General features: G+C 45.1%; 1 protein-coding gene across 3 annotated transcripts in view; it reads right to left on the minus strand.

The window, feature by feature from the left end:
* Window positions 1-13,661, minus strand: part of LOC147685041 (uncharacterized) — a 434,659-nt gene that overhangs the window by 90,951 nt on the left and 330,047 nt on the right. For all 3 annotated transcript variants that reach the window (XR_015300672.1, XM_086940933.1, XM_086940932.1), the window contains one exon: window positions 9,981-10,158. Coding sequence is in view for 2 of the 3 variants with exons in the window: in XM_086940933.1 (XP_086797059.1) it covers window positions 9,981-10,158 (178 nt within the window). In the remaining variant the exon portion in view is untranslated. The remainder of the gene's footprint in view (window positions 1-9,980; window positions 10,159-13,661) is intronic.

Here is a 13,661-nt window from a genome sequence, read left to right on the forward strand (position 1 = left end):
GTGTGGCGAAGTGAGAACCTGCCGGGATGCTGTGCCCCCCCCCAATAAGCCTGATTAAAGTTGTTGTCGAGCTCCGTGCGGAGTGGAGCGCAAGGTCAGACTGTAGTCCATGGTGCCTACTACATCTCTACACCTGGGGTTAGACACATCACGGAGGACCCTCCTGCCTGTGGGGTGTACCAGTGAATATATGCACTGTGGCCCCTGCTCTGTATGGTGTGGACCGCGAAGATTGGCATTTCAGCCGGAGCTGACCCCGGGTGGCCTGGCTGCTGCTGGGCATACCTGGGACATACAGAGGTATGATATGCGCAGGCCCAGTTCCAAAAGACTCGAGAATAGGGCTTTTGCCCTGGGACATACCAGCGACCTGGAAATGGACAGACAGAGGGAGAGCCGTCGCAGTGTCCTGGGCCCGAGGAGCTGCGGCGTGACAAGCTGCAACAGCCTGCACGACTGTGAAGCAGATCCGCGTACTCCATGTGGGACCAGTGGGATGGTGCAACCACAGGTCAGCAAGAATTGCTGCACCACACTGGTCTCCGGACAGCTGCAAAGCAGCAGCAAAATAAACAAGCACACTGTTTCCAGTTGCCAGGATTTATGAGGGTGAGTCAGCGACATTATGCAGGGTGGGGACTCCTACTGCTGATCTACTTACTTTCCTTTCTGCGTGGGAAGTGGTGTTGTCCTTAGCAGTGATCCTACTTGAGACACCATTGCCGTGCACACGGAGCAGGCGAGTAGGATGTTTGAGTGTGTCAGGAAGCATGCTTCGCCGATTGTGGTGATAAGAGGGCATTTCCATTGCGCTGGGCATCCGGTGGCCTGCTTGGGAATCAGTGCGATCCGGAAGGAGATACAAACACTTCACCATTAATGCTGTGATTGTGCTCTACCGGTGAATCTGCTGACGTGGGGAGTGAACCAGCCATATCGTGGAAAGTGCATGTGGCAACCTATCATCATAGTGCCTGGTGACTTTGAGGAATAGAGATACTCAAGAGGTACTGTATGGAAGCCTAGATTAATAAATATACAGTCACTAATCCTGCATAGGCTGTACAGCGGGAATCCCCTTGCTTGGCTGGAGGTACTCATGCAGCAGTACCTTGCACGTGGTGAGGTCGCATCGTGCCATTAGCTGCTGGCACAACACAGGCCTTTGACCACTACCCAGAACTTCAGGAGGGGCCTGATTCCTTTTTGTCTAGGGTAAGTCATGCACATCACTAGAGAGGGTACACCATATCACAAAAATGGGAAAGCAGGACGCCAAGCAATCGAAGCTCCCATTTGAGAAAGAGAAGCTCAATAGAAGGGCAGATAATGAAGTGGACACTGACAACAAACAGGTCACAGGGAAGGTGCAGAGGGCGGTGTTGACGAACTTTGCTGGCTGCTGCTGGACATGAGGTAAAGCCTAAAGACCATTGATAATAAGCTAGATGCACTCACCTCTCAACTGGATGAAGTCAAAGAACAAGTTGATATTCACGAGACCCAACTGGACCAACTAGACAATCACACAACTGAAGTTCATGAGTTCCAGATGGAGACCAAAGAACAATTACTGCAAATGGACAAACTCCTCACAATAATTAGGGCCAAAAACGAAGATTTGGAGGCTCGCTCTCGCAGGAACAACCTTCGTATCACAGGTATTCTGGAGACAACAGCTATACCAAAAACGGACGTTTTTGTGGAGGACCTTCTGCGTGAGTTGGTCAGCCCAGGTCTATCCCCACTGTTCTAAGTGGAAAGGGCCCAGCACTCGCTGGGCCCCAAACCCCCGATGAGGGCTACACCCAGACCAATCATTAAGAGACTGTTGAACTACTGAGACAGAGATGCCATACTGTTTCTAGCTAGAGATAAAGGCAAAATGCAGCATAAGGGCAATGACATTTCTTTGTACCCAGACTTTAGCCCCATGGTCCACGTGGCAACACGTGAGTTTGTGGCGACTAAATGACTTCAATGGCAGGCTTAAAAACCCTACACACTACTGTATCCAGCCAACCTAAAGGTGACTCACAAAGGGAGCACACACCATTTCATGGATGCCAAGTCAGCCATGAAGTTTGCCAAACATGTGGCGGGCGGGTACCATGTGGCCGCTTCATCGACTGGTGGTCTATCCACGGCTGGTCTAAGCGATAATGACTGAACTGTACATACTGAGTCACCAGGTACTATAACTGTATTACTTAACCATGACATGAACAGAACTCTGAGCAATGTACGCCAGCATCACGTGTGAGTTGATGGAGGGGGGTGCGCTCAGATTTAAGCCCGAGCCCTGCTATACTGCATAAATATATTTTGCTATTCAGTTCTCTTGCACACGAGCGGCCACCCGGATTTGGCAGGGTTGTACGCTGGTGGTGTCCTGCCCCCAGGGAGTTCTCCGATCTGTTAGTCCCTGACATCATAGTGGGACACACTTTGAATTGGATTAATTGGGAGGAAATTACTGCACAACCTGATTGGAGGGGTTGGTGTGGGGGCAGGATGGGAAGGGTTTGTTCTATTAGTTATCAGGTCAGTACATTACCCATTGAGCAGAGCACAAACAGCACAGAGACGGCTTTGCCCTGTTGTTGCGAGATGCACCAAATGCCGACAGTGCACTGAAACAATGACATCAAGGCACCCACTAGAGCACCTCGATACACTGAAACACAATTTTGGGGCGTATACCAGTTCTCTGATCCACTATCACAGCCATGATTTTGATTTGATTTGAAATATTACTTATTAAGCACACGAATGCCTTGGCGTCTTGGCGCTGACTGTAACACATGAATAACTAGTGTGAGACTCTGAAGCTTAGGTTTGAGAGAACAACCAGGTTTTCAGCTCCTTCCTAAACATCATCCGGTTAGGTTGAAGTCGCAGTGTGAATGGCATCTGGTTCCAGAGTTTGACTGCACAGAATGACAACATGCGGACCCCCCATCTTGCCTTACATATTTTTGGAATGCACACAAAGATCTAAGAGATCTAACTGGAGAGTACATTGTAAAAAGTTTCCATACCTCTCCAGATATTCCTCCATAGAGAGCCTTGTGTACTATACAAAGAGCCTTAAAATTAGCTCTTTGCTGAACGGGAAGCCAATGTAGAGCTCTAAAAGCCTCTGATGTAGGGCGTCCCTTGGGGATGTTCACGAGCAGTCTGTCAGCAGCATTATGCAATAATTGCAACTTCTTCTCCTGTGCCTTATAAATTCCCACAAAGAGCGCATTGCAGTAGTCCAGTTTGGATAGAAAAAGTGCCCCTAAAACATTTTTTTGAATTTTGTGTGTAATAAACTGGAAGATTTTCCACAATGTTTTTAGGAGAAAGAAACAGGAGGAAGTTAGCTGGTTAACTTGGGCTGAAAGATTAAGCTGCTTATCCAGAATTACCTCCAAGTTCTTAACCTTAGTACCTGGACTGGGACAGGCTCCCACCTCCATAGGCCACCAGTTGTTACTCCATAACGGAGGTCCCTTACCAAATTCTTGTAACTTAGTTTTGTCTGTGTTTATTTTCAGGAAGTTCAAGCTCATCCAGTTCATGATGTCCTTCAGACATGCATGAAAACTGATAGCCATTACTTCTGATGGTTTAGAAACCGAGATTGTAAGCTGCGAGTCATCGGCAAACATAAACAAGGAGAAAACATGCTTTCTGATTAGAGTGGCCAATGAGGACATGTAGATGTTGAAGAGAGTTGGTGACAAGGCAGATCCCTGCGGAACACCACATGGGAGTTGAGAGGTTCCGGACTGTAAACTCTCCCAGTGAATGCTTTGTTCCTTATTTTCTAGGAAGGAGAAGAGGAGGGTCAGAGCGGTATCCTCTACCCTCACCTCTCTCAGCCGCTGTACCAGCACTGTATAGTTCATGGTATCAAATGCCGCCGAGAGATCTAGTAGGATCAGGATCGCTCTGCCCCCCCATCCTCTATCCTCCTGATCCCCTCCGTGGCAAGCACCAGAGCTGTCTCCAAAGAATGACAGGGTCTGAACCCATGTTGGGTGGGGTCCAGTAGTAGATTCCCTTCTAAATAGCGAATCAGCTCTTTTCTCATAGCTTTTTCCAATATTTTTGCTGCCAGGGGCAACCTGGAGATTGGCCAATAGTTTGTAGGCTGTAGGGGTTCCAGAGTTGGTTTTTTAAGGATAGACCTAATGCAGGCCTTTTTCCATGCGCTGGGATATTTACCGGTTCCTATAACTTGATTCAAGAGGGGGGTGAGATGTGTGCTGATAGTATTAGCAACTAGTTGGAACGTTACAGGTGGGCATGAGTAGATTGATGAACCAGATTGTGTTAATGTCAGTAGATCAAGAATCTCCTCCATAGTCAGAGCCCTAAAGTGTGACAGCCTCCTAGTTGTTGTCCACACTTTTACGTTTTCAGGGATATTTACTGGAACAGTGGTGGCCATATTTAAAAGATCATAATAGATCAGCTGTACTTTGCTCTGAAAGAATGTTGCCATTTCATTACATAGGGCTTGATCTGGTCTAAACTAGGCCGTATGCTGAGGTTTAATTGACGTATACACTGTTTTAAAAAGTTCCTTAGAGGAATGTCCCGCCTCTCCTATTTTAGCCGTGAAATAAGCAGGTTTGGCTTTAAGGATTGCTTTTTTGTAATCATCAAGGCTAAAGTTATAGGCTAGCTTATGTTTAGTACTATAATCTGTCCTCCAAGTCCGTTCCCTCCTTCTGCATTCTATTTTGATGATTTTTAAATCCTGACTATACCTAGGCGCAGTTGTTGATGCTCTTTTGGCTACTTTAATTGTTTCTGGGGCAATGCTATGCACAGCTACTCTCACCCAGTTATCAAACTGGTTAGCTGCTGTGTCATTGTCACTGTCTAAGAGGGGCGGCCCAGGATTTAGAGCCTGTTCCAGATCTTCCTTTTTTATCTTATTCCATTTACGTACACTCTCTTTTATAGTGAAAGCTGGACTTGATAAGCTAGGCATTTTGTTTGTCACCTCAAAATATATAGCTCTGTGGTCAGTCCAAGGTAATGGTACGGTTTTAGTAACAGTTATATCTGGTTGATTTGTAAAAATACCGTCCAAGGTGTGACCTGCCAGTTGGGTGGGTTACCGAACTATCAGGGAGAGCCCATATGCTGCTAAATTATCTACTAGTCTTATTGTGTCCAGATTGTTCTCTAATTCGAGGTGGTAATTGAAATTCCCTAAAATGGTGAAGAAATCGGACTCCAAGCTTAATTCTAAAAAATTCAATAGGGCCTGTGAAAAGACGGTTCTAGGCCCAGGGGGTCAATAGACAAGTAGACCTTGAAAGGTACAATGGTAATTTAATCTAAATGAGAACCATAGCGCCTCTGCTGGAAGCAGCACCGAGGCCTCATGGCGTAATTTTAGACTATCCCGGTAGAGCAAAGGTATACCCTTGCCTCTTTCCTCTGTCCTATCCTGTTGCACCACTGCATATCCTAAACATGACAACGTATAACGCACTCACTTGGATTATAAAGGGGTTGAACAAGGAGAGGAGTTTGCCTCACAGCTAGGGCGGTTGACCTCGAATCTGGGGAACCGGGTTTGAGTCTCAGCAATGAGGCTGAACATCCTGGGCAAATCAGTTAATATCCCCATGACTAACAAAAATTAATGTGTCCTCATGGAACGCAACTGGTGCTATGTAAAGTGCTCTCATACCCGATACCGGGTCAAGTTTGCGCTATATAAAAAAAAAACTCTGTAACAACCACCGAAAAACTAAACTCATACACTCCTATCTGGCATGGCACAATATAGATATCTGCTTCTTCCAGGAAATGCACTTAAATACCACTTCACATGCTGGTCTCAACAGGAAGAGTTGGAGCGCAGTATACACCTCCATGTACTCCAATTTTGCGATAGGTGTGGCTATACTGGTGAAACAGGGGACTGCCTGGTCAACCTCGACAACACATGTCGACCTGGAGGGAAGATATTTAATACTGGGGGCAAACTAGGTATCACCGATGCCACACTAGAGGCGATACACGGCCCCAATGTTGACACACCCAACTTTTTCCACATGGTCTGGGACAAAATTAAAATGAAAGGACATGACACAATTATATCGAGAGGCGATTTTAATGCTTTGATGGATGACACACTACATAGAAAGGTGGGGCTCACAAACTACACCCCAGATCAAGCGCGGCCAGGCACAACAGAGGGTGCTTGCATTACTGTGCACCATAATGCATGGTCTAGACTGGACTAATGGTTGGTCTCTCATGATGTAGCTGATGATGTAGCTGCATGGTCAACAGAAGTAAAACACTTACCTACAACATTGTCCGACCATGCCCTGGTCCAACTCCAGATATCCATACCTGGATGGCCGCCCAAAATGTCAAACTTGAAACTACCGCCCGGAGCACTAACTGACTTGGCCTTCTGGGAGGGCATTAGGCAGTGGCGGCTTGTACAGGTAATGCTGTGGGGCGGGCGAGGCTGGGTTGGGGTAGTGGAGTGTGACAAACTATGGGAAAGTGTAGAGTAAGGAAATAAATAAATAAAAGCACTTTGCTCTTACAGCATCGCAGACTTGGCAATGCTGCGAGCACAAATTAAGTGCTTTTATTTATTTATTTCCTTATTCTGCACTTTCCGTTGTATGTCCCACTCCACTACCCCCCCACCCAGCCCCACCCCACAGCATTACCTGTGCAGGCTGCCACTGGCATTAGGGATGATATAGTGGAGTACTTCTCCACAAACACAGGTACCGTTGAATCCCAAGCAACTTTGTGGGAAGCCTCTAATGTAGTGGTGCTGGGGAAATGTATTTTTAGACAAGCTTGCGTGTTAAAGTCCATCAGGCAATCTTTGGGAAAGCTTGGACACATGATTAGAGATTTAGAACTGCAATAATATAGAACTGATCAGTCCAACATCCTAGGCGAAATTAAGAACCCAATTTCAGAATATGAGGAGGAAGCGCATAGAGAAGTTAAGTTCCTAGGTAAGCACGCCCAGGCCAGAAATTACAGCGAAGGAGATAGACTCAGCAAGACACTTCCCATAGTTCGACCTATATCCCTGAAATACTAAAAGATAATGGGGTACTGACTAGGGGCCCCCAAGAAGTATTAGACCAGTTCACAACGTTTTATACCACCCTTTACACCTCCTCCTCTTGTATAACCCCCTCTGAGCTCCAGACCTATCTGGATTCCCTAGAGCTACTGTGGTTGGGGAGGGCTCATAGAGTTTACCTAGATGACCCCTTCACCAAAGAAGATAAAAAAGTGGTGATCAATAGTTTTCCCCCGGAGAAAGCCCTGAGCTCAGACGGATTGACAGCACCCTTCTACAAGGCCTACACTGACCTACTAGTGCCCCAACTGATGACATTATACAAAGAGGCCCTGGAGACTTGAGTACTTCCACCTTTGATGAGAGAAGCGATTATCCTGTCACTTCTGAGACCGGGCAAACCGCCCACTGAGAGAGACTCCTATCGCCCTCTCTCACCAATGAACATAGACACCAGAATCTATGCTAAACTCTTAGCGAATAAGCTGCAACCCCTAATGGCACTAATTGCTAGGCCAGATCAATCCAGGTTTATCCCTGATAGATCCACCGCTCACAATTTAAGCACATTCTTCTAAGTCCTACATTATCTGGATCCCCAATCGCAGGCGTTCACAGCTCTCCTAGATGCCACTAAGGCCTAGAATGACCATATTTGTTTATAATACTAGAAAGAAGGGGTTTCAGCCCCACCTATATCAGCCAGATTAAATAATTGTACACTCTTTCTACTGCCAGATTAAGATTAAATAGACTATACTTATCACAACTGCAATTACAGGTTGGACTTGGCAGGGGTGCCCCCTTTCTCCCCTACTTGTTGCTATAGCTATGGAACCTCTGGCTGTGAGGATCCATCAACACCATGCTGCCCGAGGTCTTGGGTTCACAACCAGAGGCTTAATAATATCCATGTGTGCAGATGACATAACGCTGTACATTAACAATCCAGACGAAAAACTAAACCCCATGCTTAGAGACTTATCAAATTTGGGGGTCTGTCTGGTATCCAGATAAACTGGACTATGTCTGTCCTGTTCCCACTAACGGAAGATACTGTTCCTTGTTTGGTAGACTACCCACTTACATGGGCTGATGGCCCAGTTCTCTATTTGGGGATCTGGCTAAGCCTTGATTTACAAGATCTATGGGATGCCAATTATGGGAGGGCTGTGTCGTGGCTGGAGGGCAAGGTCAAAGTATGGACTAAGTTACCACTGTCATAAGCGGGAAAAATTGCACTTGCAAAAATGATTGTGCTACCCAAATTTCTTTATCTGTTTGTTAACCATCCGCTCTCACTCACGCAGGCCTTCTTTAAGTCAATGCTGTCCCTGCTGGTTTCCCTAGTATGGGCAGGAAAACAACCTAGGGTGTCCTGGGAACTGCTCACACTTCCACTTGAACAGGGCGGTCTGGGCGCCCCGGATATACAGTTATATGCTCTCTGCGCCCAGGCACAGTTTCTACACTATTGATTTTTCCCCATAACATTTCAAGTTCACGTGGCTGTTGAAATTGACAAAGTAGCGCCACCCCCCCCTTCAGGTTGCAATTTACCAGCCATATAAGCGCCCTCCTAATGAAATCAACCGAGTGGAATCGCTACGTTGGGGCTGGGAGGGGCTCAGCAAGAGATCCAAACTAGAGTTACTGTGTGCCCCCTCAATGCCTCTGGCGTATAATCAACATTTGCCCCCCCTGTCGGATAAGGGTAGTGTGTCGCTGGCGCTCATGATGGGCATGATAACTCTATTGGATCTATACCCGGAGTGCACCTTCCGCCCCTCTCCTCCACAGCAAAATGACATACAATCTAGCTTCTCAGAAAAGCTTCTATACTTTCAGATACGGGCTACATGTCGGCAGTTAGATCCTGCATACCAAAATCAACCGCCCATATCACAGGCCCTAGAACACATGCTGACCAACCCTTCACCTCGCAAGCTCATTACTCGATTAAATAACAATTTTCAGACATCATCCCCCTTAACAATCCCAAGGGTGCTGGGCGAGTAGAACCCTGAAATCTACCCCCCTTATCAGAGGAGCAATGGCGCTTCCGCTGTAGTCAACTGCTCAAGCTATCACCCAACTATAAGCTAAAGCTCATTCATTTTAAATTCTTCCACAGATTCTATAGAACCACTGCACAGTTACATCGAATGGGCCGAACGCTAACTGTTGGAGGTGTGGTGTAGCATCGGCAGCATTCATTGACCTAGCCTGGTTCTGCCCCTCCATCATATCATATTTTGTTGAAATATATGCTAAAATTGGAGTGATCCTTGGGATCTCAGATGCTCACTCACCCAAGGTGGGAATACTGGAATTTGTTAAAAAGACTCCGAGTAATATCCGCAAACTGCATGCCATGCTGCTACTGTTGGCCAAGCGCAGGGTGGCTATACATTGGGCAGACTTGTCACGCCTGCGGTCAAAGCATGGATGGAGGATGTTGTCTTCGGACAAACGCAGCTATCTCTGTTTTGGGAATTGATGCCTATAACCTCTAGACCTAAAGATATATGGGGTCCAGTGTCTGAGTGGCTTAGATTCAATCAACCTGGCACGGCTGACCCTCCAGCTTCCGAGAATAGTGCTTAGTTGTCTAATCTTTGATTTGCCCATAATTTGCGCCTCCGAAGTCCCAGATTATCTCTTATGCCTAGTTAAACCAGCACACGCGTGGCAGGTATCTAATAAGAATCGGCTGCATGAGATGGCTCCAGCATGAAACGTGGATATTGCATAACATTAAAATGTATTTGGCCTTGTATCATTGTTATTGTTACTGTTTATAAAATGAATTAATTTTGCTACTAATGATAAGTAACAGATTGTATGTTGACGTGTGGGTTAAGAAATGGCAATAAAAAGATTGAACAATAAAAAAGCTTACATTGCTTGGACTGCCCAACTGTACTATATAACTGCCAAGCCCGGTGTTCACTCCAGCCCCATCGCCTCCTCTGCTCCATACTGATCGAACACGCGGGAGCCTCATTGCCTCTGAGTGATGGGATATCCCCAGGACAGTATTTCCAAACCAACGAGGAGTCTCCTTTCGCTTTGATTTCCTGGTGAAAGAAATACATGTTTTTTCAGCTCAATATCTAAAAAATTCCACTTTTTAAATCATATTTGTGGATAGCCAGAACTTCATTTTACAAAACAATTCGAACATCAGAGTAGGCTTTTTCAAATGAGTTTACTTTACATCCAGACATGTGCATTCAATTTTAGTTGTTGCACTATTACAGTACGTGCCTGTTTTCAAATGCAACACAATCCTGACAATGCCCAAATCGGTATTCCATAACTTTGGAAAGTTGTACCTCAGACTGCCAAAATGTGCTGCAATGCCATACTAGCAGCAAATGGTTTCCTATAGTGGTAATTAACAATAATAATACTTTCACCCGCAATACATGAGTCAATGCATGTAGGTCAAGTCGATTTTGAGTCCAGTTCGTGAAGCTGTGTTGTTGAATTGCACATGATGCGTGCTCGCTAGCTTGATACTGAGACTCTTACAAACCACGTGCTGCCTGCACCTGATGCCTAGCAGCCGCCCTGCCAAGAGACATGCTTCAGGGATTAGGTTTACGCAAATGTTTTGAATAACATTGACACCCAGCTCTTCTGTCTCTCACGATGTGTGCCAACACAAGTATTTGTCCTGCATTGCCAAGGGGTGCCAGGGATCGAAGAGAGGTAGCTGTCAAGGTTATCTTGTGGCATGGACCTGGTGAACTGGCATGCCCTCTGCCGTGATGATCATGCATTTCAAATCCTGGGCTGCGTGACTTGGAGCCCCCTGCCTACAGCTGAGGGTCCGTTTTGTGGTGGTGTCAGTGGGCTCACGCTAACAGTGCGCACAAGAGGTCTGACCTGGCCCCTGCCTCCACCAGACACAGTGCCGCCTGTCACTAGGCTGGTCAGTGCTGCATGGCGGTGGGGTGTTAGTAACATCACTGCAACCAGGCCATACTTGCGTCATATATACATTTAACAGTAATGTATACAAAATATGATGTAATGCACACTCACAAATCCCTTCCTAAGCAATACACAATAGACTCAGAAAATGTTTCCTTTGTCATGACGTATGTTTTCTGTATTGCACATGAGGCTTACAGGTGAAATCACACTTTTTAGTGAACCGAAACTAAACATAGTAATTTGCAGTTCCAGAATCTAAAATGTCCTTCTGACTAACTGAGGAACATCAATGGTTGCTGATTGCTTATGTTAATGTATTGAATGGAGTCTTTGTTGTTGAGGAGGGGCAGGTAATAGCTTTGCCTACAATAAATCTGACATGTCCCTGGGATGCACTCTCATGCTTGTTCTACTAACCAATAAATGACCACTGTTTGCCAATATGCTGCTAAGCCACCTGTTGAAAAAGTGAGGCCTTCCACCTCTGTTGGGTGTTGGGTTCTCTTATAGTCAGTCTGGGCGCCTCCACTTCTCTCTTGTCTCTGACGCCCAGGTTACCAAATAACGCCTTGTCGTCAAACACATAATGCTCCAGTTTTGGGGTTTTCTGTTACAAATCATTGATGTCAGGTGATAGTTGAACTGCAGTGTTCCAGAAGGACAACTCCTACGATACTGAAGATTGTAACTTCATTCTTGGAGACAGGGTACTCCGGAAGCTTTCTGACACCTGTAGTTGGTTTCCAGTTACCGCTCTTTTCTCCTGAATGGTAATCTCACCGTTCTATAGCAGGATAAAGGTAGGACTCCTGACTGTACAGAGCTGTCAAATGTGGCTATGAGCGTGGAATAAACGGGTGATCTGAACTCTTGGCACATCAGGACAAGGATTTTGTTCTCACCAACTCTGCACCGCATAGATTATCCCATCGGACTACTTCTTGATGCTAGGAAACCTTCATAAACAGGCGAAGTGCCTAGGAAAGAGCTGATATTGCAGATCCTTTGTGTACTGTTTTGAGCTGCTATTTCGACCTGACAAACCAATGCTTTTACCAGGTCCAATAATACCTATATTAGGGTTATGATACATATAAGTCACCCATAGGCTAAGCTCTGGATAGCCTAGTGGGCAGGGTGCAGTGTATTTCACAACGTTTAGCAGTGATAAAGTGATTAAGTGCACAGAGTTCTTAGGCCAGCAAAACCTAGTTCAGTGAAAATAGAGGGATTGCAGGCAAAACATTTGAGGGTGCCCTGCAGATGGGGCCAGGTCTAGCACATAGGGAAATCATTACTTGTTTTTATAATAACTTTCAGACCGTTTCGTGAATCGTCACAAAACTTTCCAAACAAAATGTTCTTCCACCCCAGCTCCTTCCTGGAAAGGTTTGTGGGCGTCCCCAAACACATTCCTTTTACCATATGAATTTCAGACATAGCAACAGCCCAAAGGCCTGAACAGATTTTCACCAAATACAGCATGAAGCTAGATCTTGGTCCAGTAATATTGCATTTTTTTAAATTTGTTGTAAGTCCATTCAGTAGATTTTGAGTAATTAATGCTTAGAAACTTTGTATTTCTCTCGGCAAGGAGGATCCGCAGGGCCAACAGATCTGGAGGTGGATCTGATTGGTTGCCACCACATCAACAACAATGTGGCGGCAGCCATTTCAGAACTCAGAACTGGCTTTATGTATGGTAAGAAAATATTACTTTTCTTTAAAAACACCCTAGAAATTTGTGAAAGCACCATAGATTAAAGTAACTTTATAGTTAGGTGAACATTTCAGTGACACTATAAGAATTTAAACATACAAACCCACTGAAATTTACAGTTATAGTTATCTCAAGTTACTATAACTCGTGCCCTAAGGTAACTACAATTTACACCCTCGCCATTTTTTTTTTTGCACTGCTAGTTACCCCACATATTACATCACTCATGACATCTTCTATGACATCATTTATAATAGCACTTTAACATTTGCATTGAAATTATTGATGAGAAAACTGTGCATCGAGGGTTAGGTACTCTGCTGCTGGCAGCTCTCTTTCTATCTGCTAGCTTAAAGCGCTCTGAGGCTACCTCAAGGTCATTGTTTTCACTTTACAAAACTACCAAATTTAATTTAAAAAAAAGAAAGAAACACGAGCATTTATTCCCACTACAATATATAAAGAAAACAACAGATCCTTTTTCAGTTAAAAACTCCCCCTCAAGAAAAAGGTGGAGTAGTTGTGATATACAGAAAATTGGCAATGTCCCTGATCATCTGAACTATAGACCATATTTGTTTGGAAATTGACTTGGTATCTACCATGGAATAGATTTGTGTGGAAATTGATTTGGTGTATACCATTGCATAGAAATGTTTTAGTGTGCCTATTGTCTTTTGCACTGTTCATCATACCATCATGGTCAACCAACTCACCCAGTCTACCATCTGAGGCATATCTTAAAGCTCATGACGTTGCACAGACATAATATCAAGTTTTTTTATTTCGAACTACAGAAATATCGAGTTGGAAATATCGAAGGGACAAAATATCGACATCAAGAATATCAGTGACCAGAATATCGACCTGAAGGTAAGAAGTATTGCTTTTGGTAATATCAAAGTCAGTAATATCATT

This window comes from Lissotriton vulgaris, chromosome 10 (genome assembly GCF_964263255.1).
Source record: "Lissotriton vulgaris chromosome 10, aLisVul1.2, whole genome shotgun sequence".
NCBI lineage: Eukaryota > Metazoa > Chordata > Amphibia > Caudata > Salamandridae > Lissotriton > Lissotriton vulgaris.